The following is a 22,461-nucleotide window of genomic DNA, read 5'->3' on the forward strand; positions in this document are numbered from 1 at the left end:
AGACAATGTTGTGCATTTTTCAGTGTTGCAGCTTGGTGAAAGAAAAAACAAATGCTTAAAGCAACCAAATCCTTATATGGTAACATCATTATTCATCCTCTCTCTCTCAAGACAGAGAGGATGCAACTTCTCCCACTAGGAAATACTCACTTTCCCTTACAACAACACAAACAACTGGCTGGCTAACTAACCTTGTCTTGAATTTTTTGTTAATTATTAAAGCATCTCAAAATGATTTCTTATCAGTAAAAAAGTGTGGCAGTCAAATGTTATGTTAAACAGGCTTTAAATTAACAACAAACTGTACGGCAAAAATGGCTACAGATGCTTTAACATTGTTGTTATTTTCACAGTTCCTCACCAAGTGCCCATTCTGACCGCATCCAACACCCAGAGAGACTCCATCTCGCTTGTATGGGGCCCTCCCATTGAGGCGAACGGCATCCTCACTGGTTATCTGCTCCACTACCAAACCGGTACATACACACACAATGATATTAATCATTACTATGAATCATTAATCATCATTATCATTAATTAATCATTGACTTACACAGCTTAAGCCTTTGGCCCTGCAGTAGTTCATTCATTAATGTATTTCTCATTGCTGTAGCATAATGGTCTGCCTATTGTCATTGTTAGTGTACACTACCGGTCAAACGTTTGGACACACCTCAGTTTTCTTTATTTTTACTGTTTTCCACATTTTAGAATAATAGTAAAGACATCAAAACAATGAAATAACACAAATGGAATTATGCCAGTGACCAAAAAAGTGTTAAACAAATCAAAACTATCTTATATTTTAGATTCTTTGAAGTAGCCGCCCTTTGCCTTGATGGAAAGGCAAAGGCCTTGGAAAGAAATACATACATAGGCATCAACTTCACTATTTGTATTTGTCTAAGAAACAAATTTCAAGCATAAGCCTTTAGATCAAAATGGCCTTAAGATAATCAAAAACATAGTACATTCAATCAGGTGTATCCAAACTTTTGACTGGTAGTGTAAGTGTAGGGCAGGGTGTTATGGACAGAGTGGTCATTCATTTCATGAGCCTAAATCAACAAAAAGTGTGATGCAAGATGGCCACTTGATAAACCCAACAACATACTGCACACTCTCTCTCACCTAAACCCCTCTCCTCTACCACCCAAATCAGGTTTTTGCATAGGCCTAACCCTAAATAACACAAGGGATAAATACATGCTGTGTATTCATAGTATTCTGTTCCATCACCACATGGCTATCTTGCTAGCAAAATAACAGGTGATTGTAATAAATTAACAGGTAATTATAATCAAATGACAGCCACAGCCAGTGAGCTGTGTATATGGTAAAGCACCATATTAGTAGGACATGTCATGGGAATGCTATAGATTGTATAACCCTTGTGTACCTACAGCAATATAGAACTACACACACCTACACATATATGGCACCATACAGTGTCAATGTTAACGTAATTGTATTAAAAAAAATCTTTTCCACCTACACATTACCTGATCACTGCACAGTAAACTAATAAGCTCATGATTAGAGATTAAAGACTTTTCTTTGAGGCTGTGCATTTTGTCTCAGTAGATATTGTGTCTAAACAAACACTAGGTGGCACTGTTCAATTCTGAAAGCTCCTCTTCAGTCCGCCACAGCTGAACTAATGTACCAGTGGGTCTCAATGCTGGTCCTTGGGGCCCAGAGTGCTGCTGGTTTTCTATCCTATCAGCTAGTCAGATGCATTCATCTGGTGTCATAAGTGTAAATCAGTCCCTGATTATTTGGCTGGAATAAAAGCCAGCAGGACTTTGGATTGAGAACCACTGTGTTTTGTTCCTTCAACTGTTGTGTGTCTTAGCATCTCTTGTAGCCTATCTTCTTGGACTGCAGGCTCTCTTCCAAAAAAAGAATCACACGAGGCATTATGTTTGTATCTCCTCCACAATTTCTTTGCCGTTCATCACTCACAAGTTTTTCTTCTTACAAAACTGCCCTTATGCAGAGAACAGTTAGGGTGAACGAATGAGAGAGGGGGCTTTGATTACGTTCACTCTGTTTTCATAGCTTCTGCTCTTGTTGGCTGACATTTCTGCAGTCTTTTGTGTGAAATGTGAAGGGAGAGACGGTCCCTGCCGCCTCCACCAGCACCCACAGAGTCTGGCCAGCTCCTCAATACAGTCTTACCCTCTCTGCTTTTTCCCATATCAGATGTCAGACTTTTCACAGATATTTCCATACAACCCAGTCTGTGAGAGTTGGAGCTTTTACAATAGAGTTGCTTCACCGTAAAATACAAGCATATTTACAGGTAGATAAAGCCTGATGTGACCTTTAACAGAATTCTGTAGATAAAATTTTGCAGTTAATTCTATAAATAAAATATTACATATTCCACGCCGTACTGTATATGTAGCGTACACATCCAACATCCAAGTGAGGTAACTGCTATATATTCGTCATTAACAGTCCACATAAAACATTCAATTTTGTATGCTACAAACAAATGGCATTTTAACGTAAACAGTTCTCTGAAGTGACACAGCAGGCTTGGCACATAGCTATTCAGCTGTCACCTGCTACACACCTGCTAAACATGGGCACAGCAGCGATCAACGGGAGGGGATTCAGCAGAAACGTGCTGCTTTGAACAGACTGCACATGCTATGATCTATAATGCATGTTTGGTGTTACATTATGCTGTTTGTGATTGCTACTCTTCTGTTTTCCTTCTACCTCCTCCTCTTCCTCTTCTCTTCCTTTTTTCTTCTTTGTCTCCTCGGTATTCCTACTTTTCCCTTTCCTCTTCCACTTCTTCTCTTCCTTTTTTTCCTCTTTGTCTTCTTTCTGCTTTTCCTCTCTTCATCCTAAAAAACTTCTTCTTTTCCCTTTCCTCCTCCCCCTGCTTTTCATCTTCTTCCTTCCTCACCCCTTGACACTTGTTTACAATCTCCTCCTTCTCTCTTGGTCTCTCTACCTCCTCCTCCAATCTCCTCTAGCCTTCCTTCATAACTCCCCCTCAGCTCACCTGTCATGACATGTGTCTGCTATATTCACTTTCTGCATGAGCTAGCATGACATCTCCTTATCTTCCCCCTCATTCCACCATTGACCCTCATTATATTTGTGTGCCATTGGCATGCTACATGAGCTTCATGAACCAAAACAACAGTCTCCACTTATGACCTGTGCAGCATCTATCAGTTGTATGCTCACTCATGCCACATGAACTGACATGACACTTCTCTCCGTCCTCCTCCATAGTTAATGAGACCACACAGGAGGTGGGCGATTCCCAGGAGGTGAACATCAGCAGGGCCGACACCACCCAGTGGCAGCTCCGGGGCTTAGAGGAGGGAAGCCTCTACCGCTTCCACCTCAGCGCCTGCACCCGGGTGGGCTGCGGGCCTCCGCTGGCCCAGGAGAGCAGCACCCTTGTCCCAGAAGGTAAGTGGTTGAAATCAGGGCACCTGGGGTCCAGCGTTGGGAGTAAATTCATGAACTAACTCATTAATTCCAATTCAACTGAGGAATTGGAATTGGAATTTGAAAAAACTTCCAGGAAACAGAATTGGAAATCATATCTCCCTGCATTATTTGGCATGCAACAAATAAAAAAATAGCTACATGCAAACAGTGTTTTGATAAAATCTATTCATTCCCCCTCTGCTCTACATCTTGTAGGTGGTTGTCCAGCCTGAGAGCCATTAGATGTATTGTTAGTGAACATGGTTGCGTAGAAAGCTCGGTGTGGAGATAAAATGGTCCCATTATGAAGCTCTACCCTCAGGGCACGTTAGTCACAATGCAGCCCAGTGGATTTATGGACGCCAGTAGCACAGAGCAGGAGCGCCACAAATTTGGAGACATTAATGGGGAGTGATGGAGTGACAGTGGAAAAAAAAATGAATGCTTGCAAGTTAGTGGGCTCAGGTCAGCGGAGAGATGGAGATGGAGATGTAAAGAGGTGTACCTTTGAGACGCTAATTGAACATTATTTCTGAGTTTTATATCTCAGGCTCTCAAGTCGTTTGCTTTCGCTTTCACCTTTGTGACTGAATGAGCTTTTAATGCTTAATGAGCTTTTAATGCTTAATGCTAAAGCTACATTAAATAGTTTTCTGACTGAAAAAGTTGGTCTCGACAAATTATACTAATTGAAAGGCCAGAACAAATAACTGCCATAGACTTGTCGGCAGATGTTTGTGTGTGTGTGTGTTTGGAAAGCTAGTGATGCAAAGAGATTGGCTGAGGAGAGAAACTGGAAGGACATCTGTGAGAAAGAGGAATAGGAAAAACTGAGAGAGAAGAACAGCTAACAGCCATAGCAGAACAATGTGCCAGACACAGAAAAACCATCTATTTTTCTCCAGCAGGTCTCATGAGATAACAAAGCAGCAGAGATAAAGCGCGTTGCAAACTAGACAAAAAGCATAAAGGAACATATACCTCTAAAAAGTCACACAGAAAAATAACCAGCTCCTCCAGAGATTAAATTATTGAATCTCTGGTGCAGCATGTGGAACACCCAAGTCGTTACCCCAAACTTATTTGCTAATGGCTTGAATTTAAAGTTTAGCTAGCAACATAATATTCAAGAGCTGGTTGCACCCTCATTGCAATCAGTTGAAGATTCAGCAATCAGTAGAGAAGAGGCTGCGGCTGCTTAGAACAGTGGTGATTATTTTTAATACAAAGCTAAGTAGGGCCACCAAAAGTTCACACAAGAAAAAGTGACAACCTGTGAGATGAAATGAGAATTGCCTGGCTAAATAAAGGTTAAATAAAAAAAATAAATAAATAAAACCAACAATGCAAATTTCCCAAGACAATTTGTCATACCAACAAAACAGGATCACACAATGACAGTATTATAGATCTGTCCACATCAAACATTGGAGACCAAAACCAACATCAACGTAATGACAACAAAAAGTGAAACAGTCTAATCAGTAACCAGTAATGTAATAATCTAATACCATATTGATTCACCAATGAAGTTCAAGTTTTTGGTTAATCTGGTCCCAAATGTTTTCTACTTTGTCTTCATGTGGTAAAGTGCTAAACAGTTGTTAAATAATTAATATGATGCATGGCGACTACTATTATCTATGGCAGTATGACTCAGTTTTAGCTAATCAGCTAGCTATTGGGCTAAAGGAAAACACTCCAGGCACCAGGCACACAGAGACACATCTCACACACAAAGCAACTTTTTTAAAGAGAGTAATTGCAGGCCGTATTGTGATGATGAAAGAATACAAGAGCCTTACACAGTAGAATTTACCACACACGTTCTAATTATAGGTAAAACAAAGTCTTGCTTGTGACTTCTTTTGTTCCACAGTGCCTTCTGTAGGAGCCGCACTCCACCGCCAAAGCCAAAACGCCACTAGCAAATCGTTTGTTCATGCAGGCGTCCACATGTGTTTTGTTGTGGTTGTGAGCATGCAGTGTGCACGTGTGTGTGACGGTGTGTCAGTGTGTATGTCAATATGCATACATGTGTGGGCAATAATGCAAGCCTGCAAAATGTGTGTGTATGTGCATGTGTGGTCTATAAACCTTAAAGCTGGCTTTCCATATTTCTATAATCTTCTGCTGTATTTCAATTCCTTTTTTTCCCTCTGAAGATTTGTCCCTGACTCCAGCTGTGGCCCCTGCTCAGAGCAGTATGTATCTCCATGTGCATCATCTACAGCTTGCTCATAGAAGTAGAGCTACAGATAGCCAAGGCTGTGGGTGTATTGATGTAGCAAGTATCTAGTCGTAGTGGTGCTATCATTTATAATAGGTCCTACGTGCAGTGTTAGGGTGAATTCATTTTTAATTCTATCAATAGAGGAATGTCTTTTTTCCAAAATTCAAATTGTAATATTTCTGCCTGGGGAAAAAACTCTGGATACACTGAATTTTTTTTTAAAAGTGTCTATTGTTAGTTAATGAATTGCAGTTTGAATCTCCAAATCCACTGTGTAGATCCCAACCCTGCAACAGTAAGTTAACTATTAGATGCACTGCACTTGCACAGGTACTGTCGTTAATACAGTCTACTTTGTTATAGTTCTAACAATGTAACCTTCAACATTAAAATAGTGCTTGCTTGTTGCAAATGTAGACTATTAGATTTGACAGTGTGGAGCAGGAGCCTAACATCTGAGGCTTCTCTTTCATTCCAGGCTACAACTGCTCTCTCTCCTTTCCCAGCTCTTTCCCAGGCAATGCCACTCAGCCTCCTTTAGGTATAGCACACACTCACACATGCACAGCCAATGATACCCTTGTCATCTCATCTCGATGCATCTGAAACCACCAAGAACAATGAGATTCTAGACGTGGAGTCGTTCAATCTAGTCTGATACCCGCACATGGAGAGGTGCGTCAGGAAATGCCAGCTTTACTTAAGCGAGAGTGAAGACTATATGTCACTCCCGCCCACCATCTCTATATCTACCCTCCTCTCTATGAACCAAATCCAACTTCACTCAATTAAGTCAGGGGCCCGGCGTTGCCTTTTGAACTGTCTTCTTGAAAGGCTTCTGCTAGCTGCACTGTTCTCAGGCTGCGGGGAATCCTATTTGCCTCTGCTAATCCTCTTTTCCTGCCATCTTTCTCTTTTTCCTCTCTGTCTGTCTGTCTGTTTTTCCTGTCCTCCCTCCTCTCCTCCCCTTTCTTCTCTCTTTATCAGTTCCAGCCCTGTTGAACATAAGCTCTTATGTGAGTGACACCTTTGCCAAAATCAGCTGGACTGCCAGAGAGGAGCAACAGGACTCGCAGCTATATGTGGCTTATATGAATAACCGTAAGCTACTTCCCCCGCCCTCGCCTTGTTTAGCATTGATAGTCATTTTAACAGTGATATCATGCTTAAGTGCGATTGGGAAGGTTTTATGATAAGCCATCATGTACATGAGCTGACGTCTGCATGGCTATTTCCATCATTTCCATTTGGTATTGCCTCCTTTAGGTTTCAGATTTCCATCCTATCTGCTTCATAGCATGAATGCTAACGCTTGCTGGTTGTGCACCTCTTATGCTCTGCTGTGTAGGTGATGGTAACTGGCGGATTTCAGAAGCTGTAAACACTTCTCAAAGTTTCCACGTGATTAACGGGCTCAAACCGGGGACGGTGTACACAGTGCGCCTCATGGCCAAGAGGCTGCTCAATAATGCTAGCATATTTGAAGACGTTATCCAGACCAGAGTCAAAGGTGAGAGGGGAGAAAGGTGTCGCGGTCGGTAGAGTTTAGTGATCTTTAAGCTTCAACCTGCCAAAACAAATAACACAGCATATTGACGAATCGACATTGACTGTGGTGAAATGTTTGCTTTAATTTATTTTTCTTGTATCTTGTGCATTTGTTTGCTTCCTATATAATATTCTTTCAGAAGTGATAGATTCTTATAGCTAAAGGGAAAGTGAGCCAAATTCAACATGGGAACATCCTCTCAAACTTGAATCTATCTTGTTTTTCAGTTTTCAGTCAAAGATGAAGTTGTATGAGGAGTGCTTCAGGGCTGGCATCAGACAGGGGTGTGTAAAGTTGAGGCTCTAGCTCTGTTTCTTCTTGGCTGTATTTGTTTGTAGGGGCGAGCAGCCGGCAGAACAGCGTGTCGACCCAAGGCTGGCTCATTGGGACCATGTGTGCTGTGGCACTCCTCACCCTCATCGTGCTCATCGCCTGCTTTGTGCAGAGAAACAAAGGTGGCAAATATGCAGGTACGCCACCGCCGATCCAGCGACAAGACATGTTCTCCATGGATCAAGGTCAGTCATCATTGACCAGGGTTGGGTCCCCATGTCTTTTCACTACAGGAAGTGAACCAAATTCATGAATGTAGATGTAAATTATATCAACGTGATCCAATCTGATTTGATAATACGCAACATCCATTTGTTAATTTCCGAAAGGTTTAAACATAATCACCAACTGCTCAGGATGATTCATTAGTTTGACTGACTCATCATGTGATTTGGGTTTACCTCCTGAAAGAGTGAAAGTGGAATGGGTCTCAACCCTGACGCCTAACCCGTTTGGAAATGCTTTGTGCATGCATATAGGACGCCTATGCATGCCAACCAATCACACCCAACATCATAAACAGTGAGATGCTTGTAGATAGTTGGGGCTTTACATTTTGTCCTAGTTTTCCTGCATGTGAACATCATTTCCGTGGCCCTGTGTGTTATGCTCGGCACCTCTGATTACATGGCTCGTCAAGCCAGACAAGTGGGAATCAGCTGGCTTTGTTCCACCCCTCTCCACCCATCACCTACACAGGCCCCTGGCTCTTCCCATGTGCCTTTGTGCTGCCTCGTATCAGAGCCAAATTCAGACTCACAATGGTACCTACCTGCCTAGCGTCTCCTCACTCGGTTTCTTTCCGCTTTTCCCTTCTTCTCCCCACTGCTCCACTTCTTTGCCTGCGGTAGCTTTTGACATGAAGCGCTGAATATTTCATCAGCCCCTTTGGATTCCCCCTTGCCCATCTGAGTCTTTTCATGAAACCCCTCTTTTGTCTCTCTCGAAAGCAACTGGTATTTTTTAAAGCATATTTACACAAAGAGCTGTTGGGTAGCACTTTGTGCAGACACACAGAAGGGAGGCCTTCAGTATACAGACTAGCTATAGTGTTTACACAGGCATATTTAGTAGTTCTCAATAGCTCTTTTGGCTTTTGAATGACATTTGAATTTGAACTACTATATATACACTTAGGTGTTGTAAAAGTTATGATCTAACCTTTACTCCTGCACACCCACTAAGCATAAGTATCGTTTTTGCTCCCATTTCCCATAGCAACGCCTGTCTCGAGATCAGTGAGACAGTTGATCAAAATATTTTGATTTAAACTCTTACTTGAAGATGCTGTAATATTTCTCACTGCAGTAGCAATACTGATTCCATAGAGAAGCCCAATGCAACAGTATGAACTCTTTCCATTAGAAAGATCTTTAATGCTTGAACCTTTCAATATAATAGGCTAGTTATTTCAATGGGTATCATTACGAATAATTTGGTGTCGCTGTGGTAGTGAAATGGGACAAGTAATATTACTTCTATGTATCAAAGCACTACTCCTTAATGGCGGTGCTGAAATGCCTGTCCCTCCTCCCCTGCAGTGAAAGAGAAGGAGGACCTCCACCCTGACGCGGAGTCGCAGGGAATGAATGATGATACCTTCTGTGAATACAGGTGAGACATATGCTTGCTCCACAGAGGCAAGCTGCAGTGCCAAAGTATGCCGAAAACTGATGAAATTATATTGTTGCATTGCTTTTTTTTTTCTGGAAATGCAGTGTGTGTTGTAGCAATACTAATGTAACAACCATATGTTAAATATTTCGTGGCTAAGAAAGTCATCTGTCATAGTAATGTTTTTGTGTGTCTCTCTCATCCCAAAAGCAAACCTTGCATGCATGAGCTTTACCAGGATCAGCCTGGAAGCCAGTGTGCTCAACATTTAATGGGCTAGGTAATCACACAGTGTAGTTAGTAGGCAATTCTCAACTCAAGCTTTGTTCCCCTTTAGTTGTAATTACGTGTTCAGGCTTTGTGTTGACTTTGTATTTAGATTCTGATTTTGCGCATGTGTGTGCTCACGTGTGTCAGCTTGCGCCTGCAGGCAGTTTGTGTGTCTATGTGTGTGTGTATGCATGTATGTACTCACTGCCTATTGTGTGTGTATTGCATTGTGTGTATATATTGTGTATCCAGTGCGTGACTGTTGTGCATGTGCGTAAAAAGAATTGCATTTTGTTTTTGCTGCCTCTCTGTGTAATGTGATTGCAGTTGACATACAGTATGTAGGCCAAGAGATTACCTAAAAGACATCTTTACTCACCTAATGTATGATCAAATCTGGATTTCATCATAGTTGGTAAACTCCTTTGCTTTCCTTGCTGGAAAAGGGGAATAAGATAAGGGAAGAGAAAGTGAATAAGGCAAAACATCTTTTCCATGAAATAGTAACTCCTTCCTCACCTAGGATACATTAATCAGCTGATTTACTTCCATGCTCTTGTTAGAACTATTAACTACCAAGAAACAAAAGGTTTACTAGGGTCTACTACTATCAAGTTATTATAAGCTGTTGGCTGAATGGGGAAACTATTGTATCTATTCAAAAGTGGAATGGGGACCCAAGTTTTTTTTAGCCACCTATAATGTGAAAAGGTGTATTTGAGGAGACTGGAAGTTAATAGAAATGTTGAGTGCCTCTGCTTAACTGGGGGCTTGACAGATGTAGATATACCTGAACACCCTAATTGCGATTTTTTTTGGAATATCTCAATTATGGGCCACGCCATTAATTACAATAGAGGAAGCTCCCACCACAAATGCACACATATATTCTAGAAGTAAGGGACTTGCTGATGGAAAATGTCTCCCATCCAATAAAATTAACATAAACTAAGCATGGCAGATGTGTGGAAAAAGTGTGGTTAGGCCTTTAAGCCAAAAGCAGACAGCTGTTGTATTTTATAATAGCTGTAGAGTTCCATTGTTTGCATTGTTGAGCTGCTGCGGTGACAGTTTAGGGAAATCGACCGAATCCTATTTTGCTTGACAGCACTGCTGCAACTGTGTGACAATGGAGTGTTTGTTTGTGCACATGCGACGGAAATCACCTAAAATAGCCTGTTCTGTCTGCTTTGCTCCTGTCCGTCATCATATTATTCACAGAATCATTAATCACATTTCTATGGTTACTGCCAATTGCATTCCTATGGTTCTTGCCAAAACTATAATTCTGTTAAACAGGAAAAATCCATTGTGCTTACAGTGTCCACAATCCTCATTAATCCATAAGATTATACAGTTTAAAGGTGCAATAAGTATGTTTTACTGTCCCATAGCACAAAATGACTATAATATATCTGTGGGGGTGGATAGGGTTGTTGATCAATATTAGTGACTGATATGATTACTGAATGATTACTTCACCAGGTGCTGAGAGATTTCTGGCTTTTAAAACTCACTTTCTGGCCTGAACTCCTCACCATTTGGACTACCAAGTGTGTTTATGTGTGGGAACATGAGCTTTAGGTATTGTTTTCTACTAGTGCAGCGCCCGTTCAAAACATGCCTGTTCAGAATGGGCCGATTGCTTGGCCTCCGGTATTGCTGCTTGCAGCTTTCTCGAGAACCGCTCATCCAAACAACTTCACACTCAACACTGCATGTCCTTGGGTCCCCAGCAATACACCCGCCAAGTGTGAAGTGGATCAGACGAACGGTTCTCGAGATATGCGAAGGACACACTTACAGACAGAGATTCCTTGCTTTATAGTATGATGGAGTTGAACAGTCAGCGATGTACAGGACCCATGAAGGCACAATGTCCACTCTCTGTTTAGAGTTATCAGGTGGGAGGAACCATGGCAATATGGATTTGTGAGGCTGTGCAGATGTTTGTCTGCAATTATCTGTTTAGAATGCCGCTCATGGTTGGTTTCATAAGGCTGTGCTGACTACTGTCTCCCCCCAGAGTGCCCTTAGTATACTATGATGTTGTTTTTCCTGGCTTTAGAGCTGGAGTTAGGGCCCTCTTGTGCCCTTTGAATCTCTGTTGGCAACGGGCCACCCACTGACATTCCATGTGTCTGGGGAGCTGACAAGTGGTAATTATGCTTGCAACGATTTCTCTTTGGAGACAGCCTTCTGCTGCCTTGCCCCTCTGTCCACTGTGAGAACAGCAAGTGTTATAGCTACAGTATGCTTAGCCAGTGCTGTGATGCAACTTTGTTCTCAGAGTTTTTGTGTGGTTTTTACCCCCTTCCTTTTTTCTCATCTTTTTTCTCAATGTGTGACGCCTTTAAACTTCAATAAATAAAAATTCAGGTGCAAGGGGGGGGGGAAATCCCTTTTTAAAGGGATATTTTCCGTGCTGCCCCCAAACCAAGTCAGCACGGGTCAATGGCAAGACAAATGTAATTACCTTCTGCCCGGTGATGCGTCTCCATCTCTCACATGTTCGTGAGACTGAAGGAAAGCCCAGCCCTTTTCACAGTAACAGCTGAGGCTGAGCTGGGTCCTGATCAAGGCCTGAATGAGCTGGGACTCAAAAGCACTCAGCTCCTATTTTATCACTGTATTCAAAGTCACTGTGGGGGGGCTGCAGTGACTGTGGCATTCCGCAGCACTTAGATAAGGGCCACTTATCTTCAGCGCTCTAGGGTCGTCAGAGAAAGAGGGTTTGATAACGGTTGAAATGGGGACCTTATGTGGCTTGCATGGTAAAAGGGTTCATGAAATAGGATAGATAAGATTGGTTATTAAAAATCCACGTGAAGAAGACCCGATATGTAATCTTAGTTTGAACCACATCTCTATGCTAAAATCCCACCTCAAAAGGTTGCGCTTACATTTGACGCAGGTGTCAACTATGCTCACAAATGGCACTATCATATACGAGCCACCTGAGCATCCTTTCTTAACACAGACGCTCTGTGTTATGAATACTAAACTTAAGGAGGGAAAGGTATTACCAAACGTGGATGGATTAGGGAATTAGAAAGGAGGACGGGGAGGAGAAAATCCTCGGTGTTTTGAGGTGACCCTGCGTCTTGTAGCGAGACACCTGCAAGTTGGCCAGTTGCCCAGCCTTAAATTGGCATCTAATCTCCTTGGCCCGTGTGTGGGCCCCTCGGGAATACCAGGAATGACAGGCTGTTTGTCTGGGATTGCATACGGCCCCCCCTTTCCCTCTCTTCCTTCTCCCTTTCTCAATCTCTTGCTCAGCCTTCACCCCCCCCCCACTCCCACCTCTCTTCTTTCTCACTGTTCGGAATGAGCTGCACTCGGGCAATTTCCATCGCTGGCTCTAAAGAGATTTGAAATTGCCTTCAGTCCTGAAGCCTTGGCAATTAGCAATTAGTGAAGTGATTGTAGCAAGCCCTCCCCGCCTCCCTTGTGCTCCCCTTCCTGCTGTGTAGCCACTGCATCCACTCCTGCCTCCCACCCGTAGTGATGTATCGAAGCCATAAGAACTTGCTTTGTAAGTGGGAATGTGTGTGTCTGAGGGCGCAGCCAACCATTAAATAGTGTAAATGTACATGTGCGTGTACATGGATTTAAGCGTCTGTGTGTGTGTGTGTGTGTTTTTATGAGTGCATGTGTGTGTGTGTGTCAAGCTTTTGGTTGGACACGCGTGATTTATGTGTGTGTGCATGTGTATGTTGTGTGTGTGTGTACAGTATGTGTCAAATGCAATGCCTTAGTGTTGTATGCATTATGGTGCTTGCTTATGGACATCTGCCTCATTTGCTATACAATGTGTTTGTGTTTACACTGCACCGCTGACCCCTCCTTCTCTGTTGTTGTTGTTGTTGATGCCAGTGACAGTGATGAGAAGCCACTGAAGGGCAATAGCTTGTCTTCCCTGAACGGGGATGACATGGGTGGGGACAGCGTCAGCAGAGACAGCCTGGTGGACTACGCCGACGGGGACACAGAATTCAACGAGGACGGTTCGTTTATCGGAGAATATTCCGGACGCAAGCACAGAGGCTCAGTAGCCGAGCCCAATGGACCCGGCCCAGCCACCGCATAGAGCCAGACTCCAGCTGAATCAGTATTTCAAATCCCTTCAAAATACCTTATTTATTGAGCTTAACTGGCATTAAATGTTACTCAAATATCCAAACATGGATAAATGAAAAGCTCAAAGTCTGTACAACAGGCGTGTCAATGGGCATGCAAAGCAAATAATTAAAGGATTTGATTTTAAATAGAATTTGGCCCAGAGGCTGGATACAGGAATTAATACATCCAGCATGGACTTTATTGTGAAAGCCATGTGAGGCTATGTGTGTGAGAGAATGAATTGTACCATTGGAGTGATCCATGGTTTTAATAATTAGTGTTTTGTACCTATCAGTCACAAGATTCAGCGATGCACATTGATTTTGTACTTCAACACACTGTGATGGACTCAAAAAATCTTGCAAAAACTCCCGAACTTGCCTCCATAGGGTTTTCTTTTTGTTTAGTTTTTTTTACAGTGGATGAAAATACATAGACATACATATGCATTACACTATCTTTGCACTCTTAATGATATATACATTCATAAATCTGCATGTGATTCATTAACACATGTATTGTATATTCAAGCTGTATCACATTCATAAAATGGAACCAATTTTCCAGGCATGAACGTTCTACTTTTGTGCCTACTTCTGTATATTTTGTGTATATAGTGTAGAAAAGAGGCATTTTTGCTTTTTGTTCGGATGCAATTGTGTGAATGTTGTCAGTTGTTTTATAATGATAATGCTGATGATGTCTATTGTGCTTTTATATCATGATATCAAACATATTAAACATAATGGGATATATTGGATGGATTCATGGCAGTTATTTCACTACACTGAAACCCTCAGTTACTGAAAATAGTTTTCATTTCGTTTTCATTTTGGAATTTTGGAACTAGAAACCCCCCCCCCCCCCCAAAAATTTTTTTTTATAAAACTTCTGAGCCATCTTAGACAGGCCCAAAATAATTGACTGAATGAGTAGGGGAGTAGGGTAGAAGGACTGTTTTAGTAGGATGTACAGAGGCTCCCGCCAAACGAAGGCTGAGCCGATCGTCTCCCATCTTCATTAGTTGGGATTTCTGCCTCATCAAAGGTGCTATATTTTCCCTTCAGAAAATGAAGGGGAGAGGGAGCACTGCTTTGGTTTGGATAATTGGAGCCAAGGGACTCGGTACAGTAATGGGAAAAAGATTGACTACAATGTTGACTATATTCCATTGCTAAACTTTCTACCATATTGTATGACCACTTTTGTTCTTTTTGGTTTTAAGTGAAAATTCTCTTTTTTGTCAAGTGTTATTTTTCATCTTGTTTACTGTGTGACAAGATTTTGTCTTTAGTTGTCTTCAAAGTAACTCAAAATATACAGTTTGGTTAAACTTTATCTAGTCTGCGTTTCTATAGACCACACACCCTCTTATTTCTTTAAGGAAACATGCTGCGATTTGCTAAACTTACACAACTAATTGGATCTCTTAGGTTTTCAAGGTTACTCTCTGGTTCCAAAGTGGACTTAGCATCTCAACTACGCTCACTGTGGAATCTTTAACATTTTAAAAAATAAGCCCATAGCCGATGAAACATTTAGTACTTTGCAGCTAGCACCACTGCTTCATCCCGTTTTATTACCTCTGTTTAAGTCGGGTTGTTGAATAGGTCAAATCCCAACTTTATTTGAGTTATATCCTTGATGAATATTTCAGCAATATGCATTATGCATGTGAGGATTCGCTGTATGTATTACGGAGATAACGGAAAAAAATATTTGGAGGATTTGCAATTTATTTGACCTTTGTGAATATTGGACTTAATTCAACCGAGTTTGTATAATTTGAATATGGCTTTGTGCTTAATTTGTGAATGAAATTTGCTGTATAATTTGAAAACTGTTAAGTACCAGAGGAGGAAATTTGCTTATGATGCATTCAGCAGGAGCAGGAGCAGCTAATAGAAATGGATGTATAATTGCACCAACGTGATAAAACTGAGTAAGAAGTGACCGGCATTAACAATTTCATGGTAACAAATAGCCCAGCCTTCATGACAATCTTACAGGGATGTCAAGTGATTCACTCTGAGATACCCAGCAGGGAGCTACGCAAATGGTATGTTTGATAAAAACAAGTCAAACAGCTTATAAATAGGACTTTGACAAATTGCTTTAGTTTCAAAAATCCCACTTCAGTACTGAGGAGGCCCAAAGGTGAAAGCTTAATTTGCCAATCAGGCATTTGACAAGTTCCTTTAAGTAAATGTATTCAGGATTACACTTACAGGCTAAATGCTGCCGTATTCTTAGCAAATAACTTGTATATCTCTGCTTTAAATTTATCTTAATAGAACCCATCCAAATACACCGAGTGAGAAGGACACACACACACAGTTACAGAATATCCGGTCACAGTGTGAAGTTTTGCAAACAGCATTTTGAGCTGTCACAAATAAGCAATATTTATTTTATTGACATTTCTGACCCCAAGCTTTCAAAACCTTTGCCTTGCTCGAATCTCCTGCACTAGACTCCTTGTATATCTCTACAATACCATGCAGCCCCTTATCTTCTATTTTGAATACACAGCGTCCATGCAGTTGTATAGTCTGTCCATAGCCCGGTGATTTTAAATAAGCATTGTAGCCGTAATCAAACCAGAGTTGGGATAGTGCAGTTGAGAAGCACTCCGTGCCTCATGGCAAGATAAAGGTCATTTAAAGAGATAATCCCTGTATTGTCGGGGATTACGCCCTCATCCGTTTTAAAATTGCTTTCTCGCTGCAACACTAAAACCACTAAACAACAACTAAAGATTATTCTAGTCAAAGCCCTTGCGGGTGTCACACAAGCAGCTTTCTCTTTGCTCCACTAAATCTATTTTTCAGGTGACCTTTTCAAAAGCCATAATAGCCCTATTTTGTGACTAGTGCAGGTCAGGACATTAGCATCCGAATGCACAGCTGTATGACCTGGATCCATATTGTACAATATGGATCCAGGTCATACAACGTTGTTTGTCACGTGGAGTTTTGCCTGTGTTACTGCTGGCGGATGCTGAGGCGAGGCTGCACACACACACACACACTCATAGAGCTAAGATCAAAGGGGATCACTCACTTTCAGTCGATTTGATCATAGCTGATATTTAGGCTAAGTACCCTGAAAATTGCCTGATGTGAGGAAATCGATAGCATGCTCACACATGCTGCGAGGTCTGCCCAATACCCACGGGCTAAAACCACTCAGCATCGCATCAACTTTAAACCAGCTGAAGATATTGCAAGGACAGGTCACTGTACAAAACTGTAACTTGCAAGGGAAGATTTGAAGCATCTTTTTCTCAAAGTGCTAGATGTTCGGTTCAGGATGGCCAGTGGAGAAGAAGGTGGCATGTTGTGCTGTGAAGACCTCATCAATAATGAACACACTTTGTTGGGTTCATAGAGAGGGGAAATATGACAGGTGTTTCTGGGGATGCTCTTAAGGAACACTTTCTTCTCTTCAATGGCTCTTGAAGGAATGCAGTTAAGTTCGCTGGCAGAAGCATCGATATCAGGAGTCAAACCAACACCACCGCTCCAGCTTTTTAAAGGGACCAACACAGCCGGGCCTATGCTGTTTTGATAGCGACACACACAAACGCTCTCAAGGACAAGCTGGGAGCACTTTACCAGAGAACGGGGTTAAGGCGGAGGGGGGGGAGTGGTGGGATTGAAGGTTATTCTACTGCATGTTTTATTGAAACCTGCTTCAGCCACATTCCAGACGAAGAAAAGGAGAAAGACATGGCCCATGACCTCGACACGCAATAGACGTGGTGGTGTTTTAGTTTACATATTCTTCCTATGGCCTTCACTCTTTATTTCTCGTTTTTTCTAAATGGATGCGGGATGAAGGAGTCTGCATTTATAATGAAATGAATCGCAGACCAACAAGAAAATGTACAGCAGTCTAGCAAGACATCTACTTCTACACACATAGCATGAGAGAGGCTGTTGTGTGTTCATCTGTCTGTCTTTGTCACTCAATTTTGCACCGGCTGCTGAGGTTTTCTGACCTTTAGGTTCTATTGCTTCCAGTGTACTTTGTACTCAAAAACTAAAATTAATCAAAATGCGTCAGTCCCCTAGAAAAGTGGAACTCCTTAGAAATCCCCATTACAATAACACTCCAAACAACACCCATTGCTTTTAGGTCCCAGGTGTCCTCACATCCCTGTTTCTACTCGATCCTTTGTCATCTCAACATGGCGCTATACTCACCTTCTGCTGAAATTTAATTTGTCTCACTAGAATGCAAATGGAATGGGATGATTCTGCATACAGAGAAGCCTTTTAGAGGGCTATTATTTCCCTGGTAAACTGCTTTAGATGCAAGCCCATACACTCTCAAATGCCAGCCAGCAATTGAGCGGCTGTGTGTGTGTGTGTGTGTGTGTGTGTGTGTGTGTGTGTAAAGCAGGAGGAGGCAGGGACACTCAGCCATGGCAGAAACTAATGAGACATGCACTGGTAATATGATTACAAAGTCATCCTGGCCATGTCATCGAACAGGAGGACTTTGGTAGAGACATCTGCACGAGACAAGGTGGACATCAGTGGTTGTCTGCATTAAACTACCTTAAACCGGCCGGCAGTGAGCACTTTCACTGATGCTGAAAATGCTCAGAAGTTGCATCAAAGTCATATTCACAGGCAATGACAACACTTCCATCAACAAAACAGAGCTTAATTTATGATGAGTTATAACGGCAAACGACTCAGACGTGCGTCATGTTAAGGAGCGCTGTCTGGGCCTGCTTGGGTCAAAATGGCCTGGGTCTGCTCCAGCAGATGATTACATATAGACTACTGCTGGAGGATTAGATAAGAGACTTGTAAGTGCTGTGTGGGTGGTGAATAATTCTCGCCTTCCTTTCTTAGTCTTGGGCTGACAAAAAAATGACTTGGCACAGTCCATACACAATACTTGTTACATTAACTCTGCTCAAAGCCTCTGCAACAGAGTCATCTGAAAGATGGCATCCTCAACTTTTTTAGCTAAAAAAAATGTGTCAAAAATGACTTTTTCCTGTTTGTTGACGTTGGAACAGTCCTCCTGGACACCTGCACTGATGTTATTTTTAATGTTTTTTTTAGTGAATCAAAATGCTTGTTAATAATGATTCAATTGGTCTCTTTTAACAAATGTCAGCACAAAGTAGGGCGTTATTGCTTGTGTATTTTTTAAACTACCTCATCTCCTTGTAGGTAGTCTCTGGTGTAGTACAAAGAACCCAAAAAGGACAATTTAAAGTTGAAAGCTTACCCTAATATGGGGCTTTAGTTATATTAAAGCACACACAAAAGGTTGGCGGTGGCAAGAGGGAACTAGAGTGGACACTGGGGTCGTGCATCTCCAGTACTTCACAAAGTAATTAAATGGGTTATTTCAATGTGCTGACTCTTGTTAATGAGCAACTCATGAGCAGCACTGGATATCAAACAGAAGAGAGAGATACTTCAACGTCAATTTTTATTTTTCTAAAGCAATTCTTTTTCTATGAATTTGCTCCTGCAGTGCAACCCGTGGAACACCACTCATGAATTATTCATGGTGCCTTCATTAAAAACACCTCCATTTGCATAGCATGCAGAGCCGTATAAGATGCATTAGGGCTTTTGATCCTGGTGTACATGTCAAATAATTTAACACAAAACTGGACCGCCAAATAAGGCATACCGTGGAAGTCTCAAAATAAACTGATAATAAACCTTACTCTGCTTAAAGTTTGAAATGAAAAACTATCATGCAGAGATGAAAGTGGGTCAGAGTTGAACCCTTTGGTGCAATAACCCACTTGAAGTAAATAAAGTATTATAAAGGAGTTGTGAAGCTGGACGTCAGTGTCCGATCTAAGTTAATGCTTTTGGGTTTTTTGTTTTGTTTAGTTATTTTTGGTGGCGGCTGTGGCAGCTTTTAGTCAAATGTGGCTTTGTGTGAAAAGCCATATTTGCTATAATGATACATATTTAGTTACATTTCCAAGATATCAACCCAGTTCACACTTCTAGACCAAGTTAACACACACACACACACACACACACACACACACACACACACACACACACACACACACACACACACACACACACACACACACACACACACAGAGCCAAATTCTGTGAGCCTGGGTTGTGTGTGTGTGTGGAGTGCGCAGGATGTAAACTGTGCATGTCGACTACGCTCATGGATAATCGGATTAAATGATTTAAAATGGTGATACAAACTGATCCACCATAGATTAGCACAATCCAAATTAACATAGCATACACCCACTTCAAAAGTCAAAAAATTTCCAAAGTGAATTTCTTGCAAAGCAAGAGACCGAGTCCAAGTGTCTCCTAGCCAATCGGAGACAGCTGGCATCCCTGCTGTGCAATTCTATAGTACCTGAATGAGACAAGAGCCACACTAACTTTGTTCCCTTGTTCTAAACCTGTCGATGTGACACAAGACCATCACACTGAACATCTTTGGAGGCTATTTTCAATACTCAAATTTTACAATTATAGATAATGGCCAATGTGCTTTTGTGAGGTTTTGATTTTCCCCACAATTTTGTTGTCATTTTTATACCTCCATTTGTTGTGGAAAGGCAAGAGAGTGTAACAGATGAAAATAGCTGGTACAACTAGTGCAAAATGCATCATTTACCCATAGATAATTTGCCTCCATTCACACAATCAACTCTAAACAAATCCTGGTGGAACACTCCTATGAAAGCCTGCTAATTTGGTTGTTTCAAGTCCACTCACCACAGATTGATTACTATAATGGTTTTGTCCTGTGCTTCAACATGAAAACATTGTGAGCTGTCACAGCGATAAAGTACATCAGATGATTTGTCTAGTTGTTCCTTTTGTATGCTTTATGGAGCTAACCACTGTGGCCAAACATGCAAGCACAGACACATAAACACAAAAGCACACATAGATGAGTGTTATGTGTTTGGAGGGGGGTTCTATCTCTCACTGTCTTTCTTTATTACTGTTTTTATTATAATCAAGTTACGTCCCCTCTAGGCACAGTTCAAATACCCCCGTTAACTTATAATACAGGATGATGATGGTAGCAGCCAGCAGTCCTTTTGTTTTGTTGTGGTAGACTGGCACCGATCTTGTTTCTTTGTTAATACTACAGTATTCCTCTGTAATTACTGCTGCTGCTGTTTGTTGTGCATGGTTATTGTTTTTATGAACAGTTATGTGACTTTGTTTTGTTTTTTGCTTGTAATGGCTGTGAAAAATAATTTCCCATTGAGGACAATTAACTAAACTACCTAACTGGTAGCAGCTAGCAAATGTAGTTGACTCAGCGAAGAATACAAATGTAGGCAGTTGGACACCAGTCTCAGATGATTCAGAAACATGTTGGATTTTTGCTCGTTGAAGCACTTTGGGATCTGGGGGATTCAAGCCTGGTCTCAGTCAAAATGTTCAGTGAAATATATTCATTACGATTATAGATATCCTATTTATGCAAATAAATAAGTGGCGTTGTAACCACAGTTCAGCCTTGACACAAATTTTCATCCTATACGCATTATAGAACTCCAATACCATTACACAGTTCATGTAAATGTAACATAGGGTAAGATAAAACTTGATTCATCCCCTTGGGGAAATTAGGTCGTTGCAGCAGCAAAAACAATATCACAAATAGAATATAAAATAAGCATTAAAAACAAATGCTAAAGAATACTACTAGATAATCACTCTGGGTACAGTCACACTCACCTGGGGGATATACCCCTTGATCTGGCTTGAAATGTAAAACATTAAAACATTAGCAAAAGCATTAAATACGATTACAATTCGAATTTGCTAATGTTGAAATTATAAGATGCTTTCGAAAAATTTTGAAATCTTTTAAAATATTGTAATATATTTACTGTTGGATTGCGTTTGGAATGAAAAGCAGAGGTCAAGTATGCAATGCAACACTGCACCACACACACACACACACACACACACACACACACACACACACACGCACACACATTCAGTTACGTATCGTTCAGTCTCCCCTGTTTGCGTGTGAATTGGGAGGAAATGGGGTCGACGTCATTCTGCACCTGTGCTGTTAGATTCAACATGTCCAGAATATGAAGTTGGAGACTTCACTGAGTTTGACTTGTCGACGCTCATAATTCACAAGTTCTTATAACTTATGACACTCCAGTAGCTGTAAGCTCCCCTAAGGAGCCATGTCCTCTGCATCTTTCTGTCTAAATCACCTCATTTCATTTGCCTCTATTATACTCTATCACGCCTTATATCTCCCGTATGACTTCATGAAACCTCATTTGTCCTCCATTGTCTTGGCGACATGCAGTGAGACACAACAGGGGCGCCACTTCCTCAATTAGTGGTCAGTCATCCTCTTCTGGAATCCATCAAGTCCTGCCTACCTCGTTTATTCGTGCTTCAACCTTCTTCTTAACTCCACATTTTCTGCCTGTGAGAAATCTCCCCTGACATGCGTGATTACTAGAAAGCCTCTCACTGTCCTTTCCCATTATACTTACTCAGCTGTGATGGAACCTCATTCTGCTCTATAGAAAGCAGAGTGTGAAATTCAGTCTTCTCTATATGTCGCTCTCTGTGTATGGAAGGATATGGCCAACCTGCTTGGGATGGCAATTTTCAGTTATGCTTTATATTATATAACTTTTTAATTCAGAAGAAGAGGGATGAGCCGTTGTTGCATAGAAAGTGTGTCTTGGAAGTGGAATGATGCATGCATATAAACATTTAACAAACATATTGTTGTTGATGGCACCATGCAGGCTATGTAAAAAAGGATGTCTGCCCTACAAAAGTGTGAATTAATGCTTCTTTATTTACACGGACGCGTTTCAGCACGAAGCCTTCCTCAGCGTTTACGCCCA

General features: G+C 41.4%; 1 protein-coding gene across 2 annotated transcripts in view; it reads left to right on the plus strand.

The window, feature by feature from the left end:
• Window positions 1-14,332, plus strand: part of chl1a (cell adhesion molecule L1-like a) — a 32,179-nt gene extending 17,847 nt beyond the window's left edge. The window contains exons 22-26 of one of the 2 annotated variants that reach the window (XM_071516327.1): window positions 354-476; window positions 3,259-3,441; window positions 7,583-7,714; window positions 9,119-9,191; window positions 13,338-14,332. In XM_071516327.1, coding sequence (XP_071372428.1) covers window positions 354-476; window positions 3,259-3,441; window positions 7,583-7,714; window positions 9,119-9,191; window positions 13,338-13,551 — 725 coding nt within the window. In that variant the 3' untranslated portion in view covers window positions 13,552-14,332. Of the gene's footprint in view, window positions 1-353; window positions 477-3,258; window positions 3,442-7,582; window positions 7,763-9,118; window positions 9,192-13,337 lie in introns of both variants that reach the window. The other variant, XM_071516326.1, reaches the window with a different exon arrangement.
• Window positions 14,333-22,461: the final 8,129 nt, after the last annotated feature.

Source organism: Centroberyx affinis, unplaced genomic scaffold (genome assembly GCF_046629955.1).
Source record: "Centroberyx affinis isolate AG114_WGS23_722 - 3 ecotype Tasmania unplaced genomic scaffold, CSIRO-AGI_Caff_v1 ptg000398l_1, whole genome shotgun sequence".
Taxonomy (NCBI): Eukaryota; Metazoa; Chordata; class Actinopteri; order Beryciformes; family Berycidae; genus Centroberyx; species Centroberyx affinis.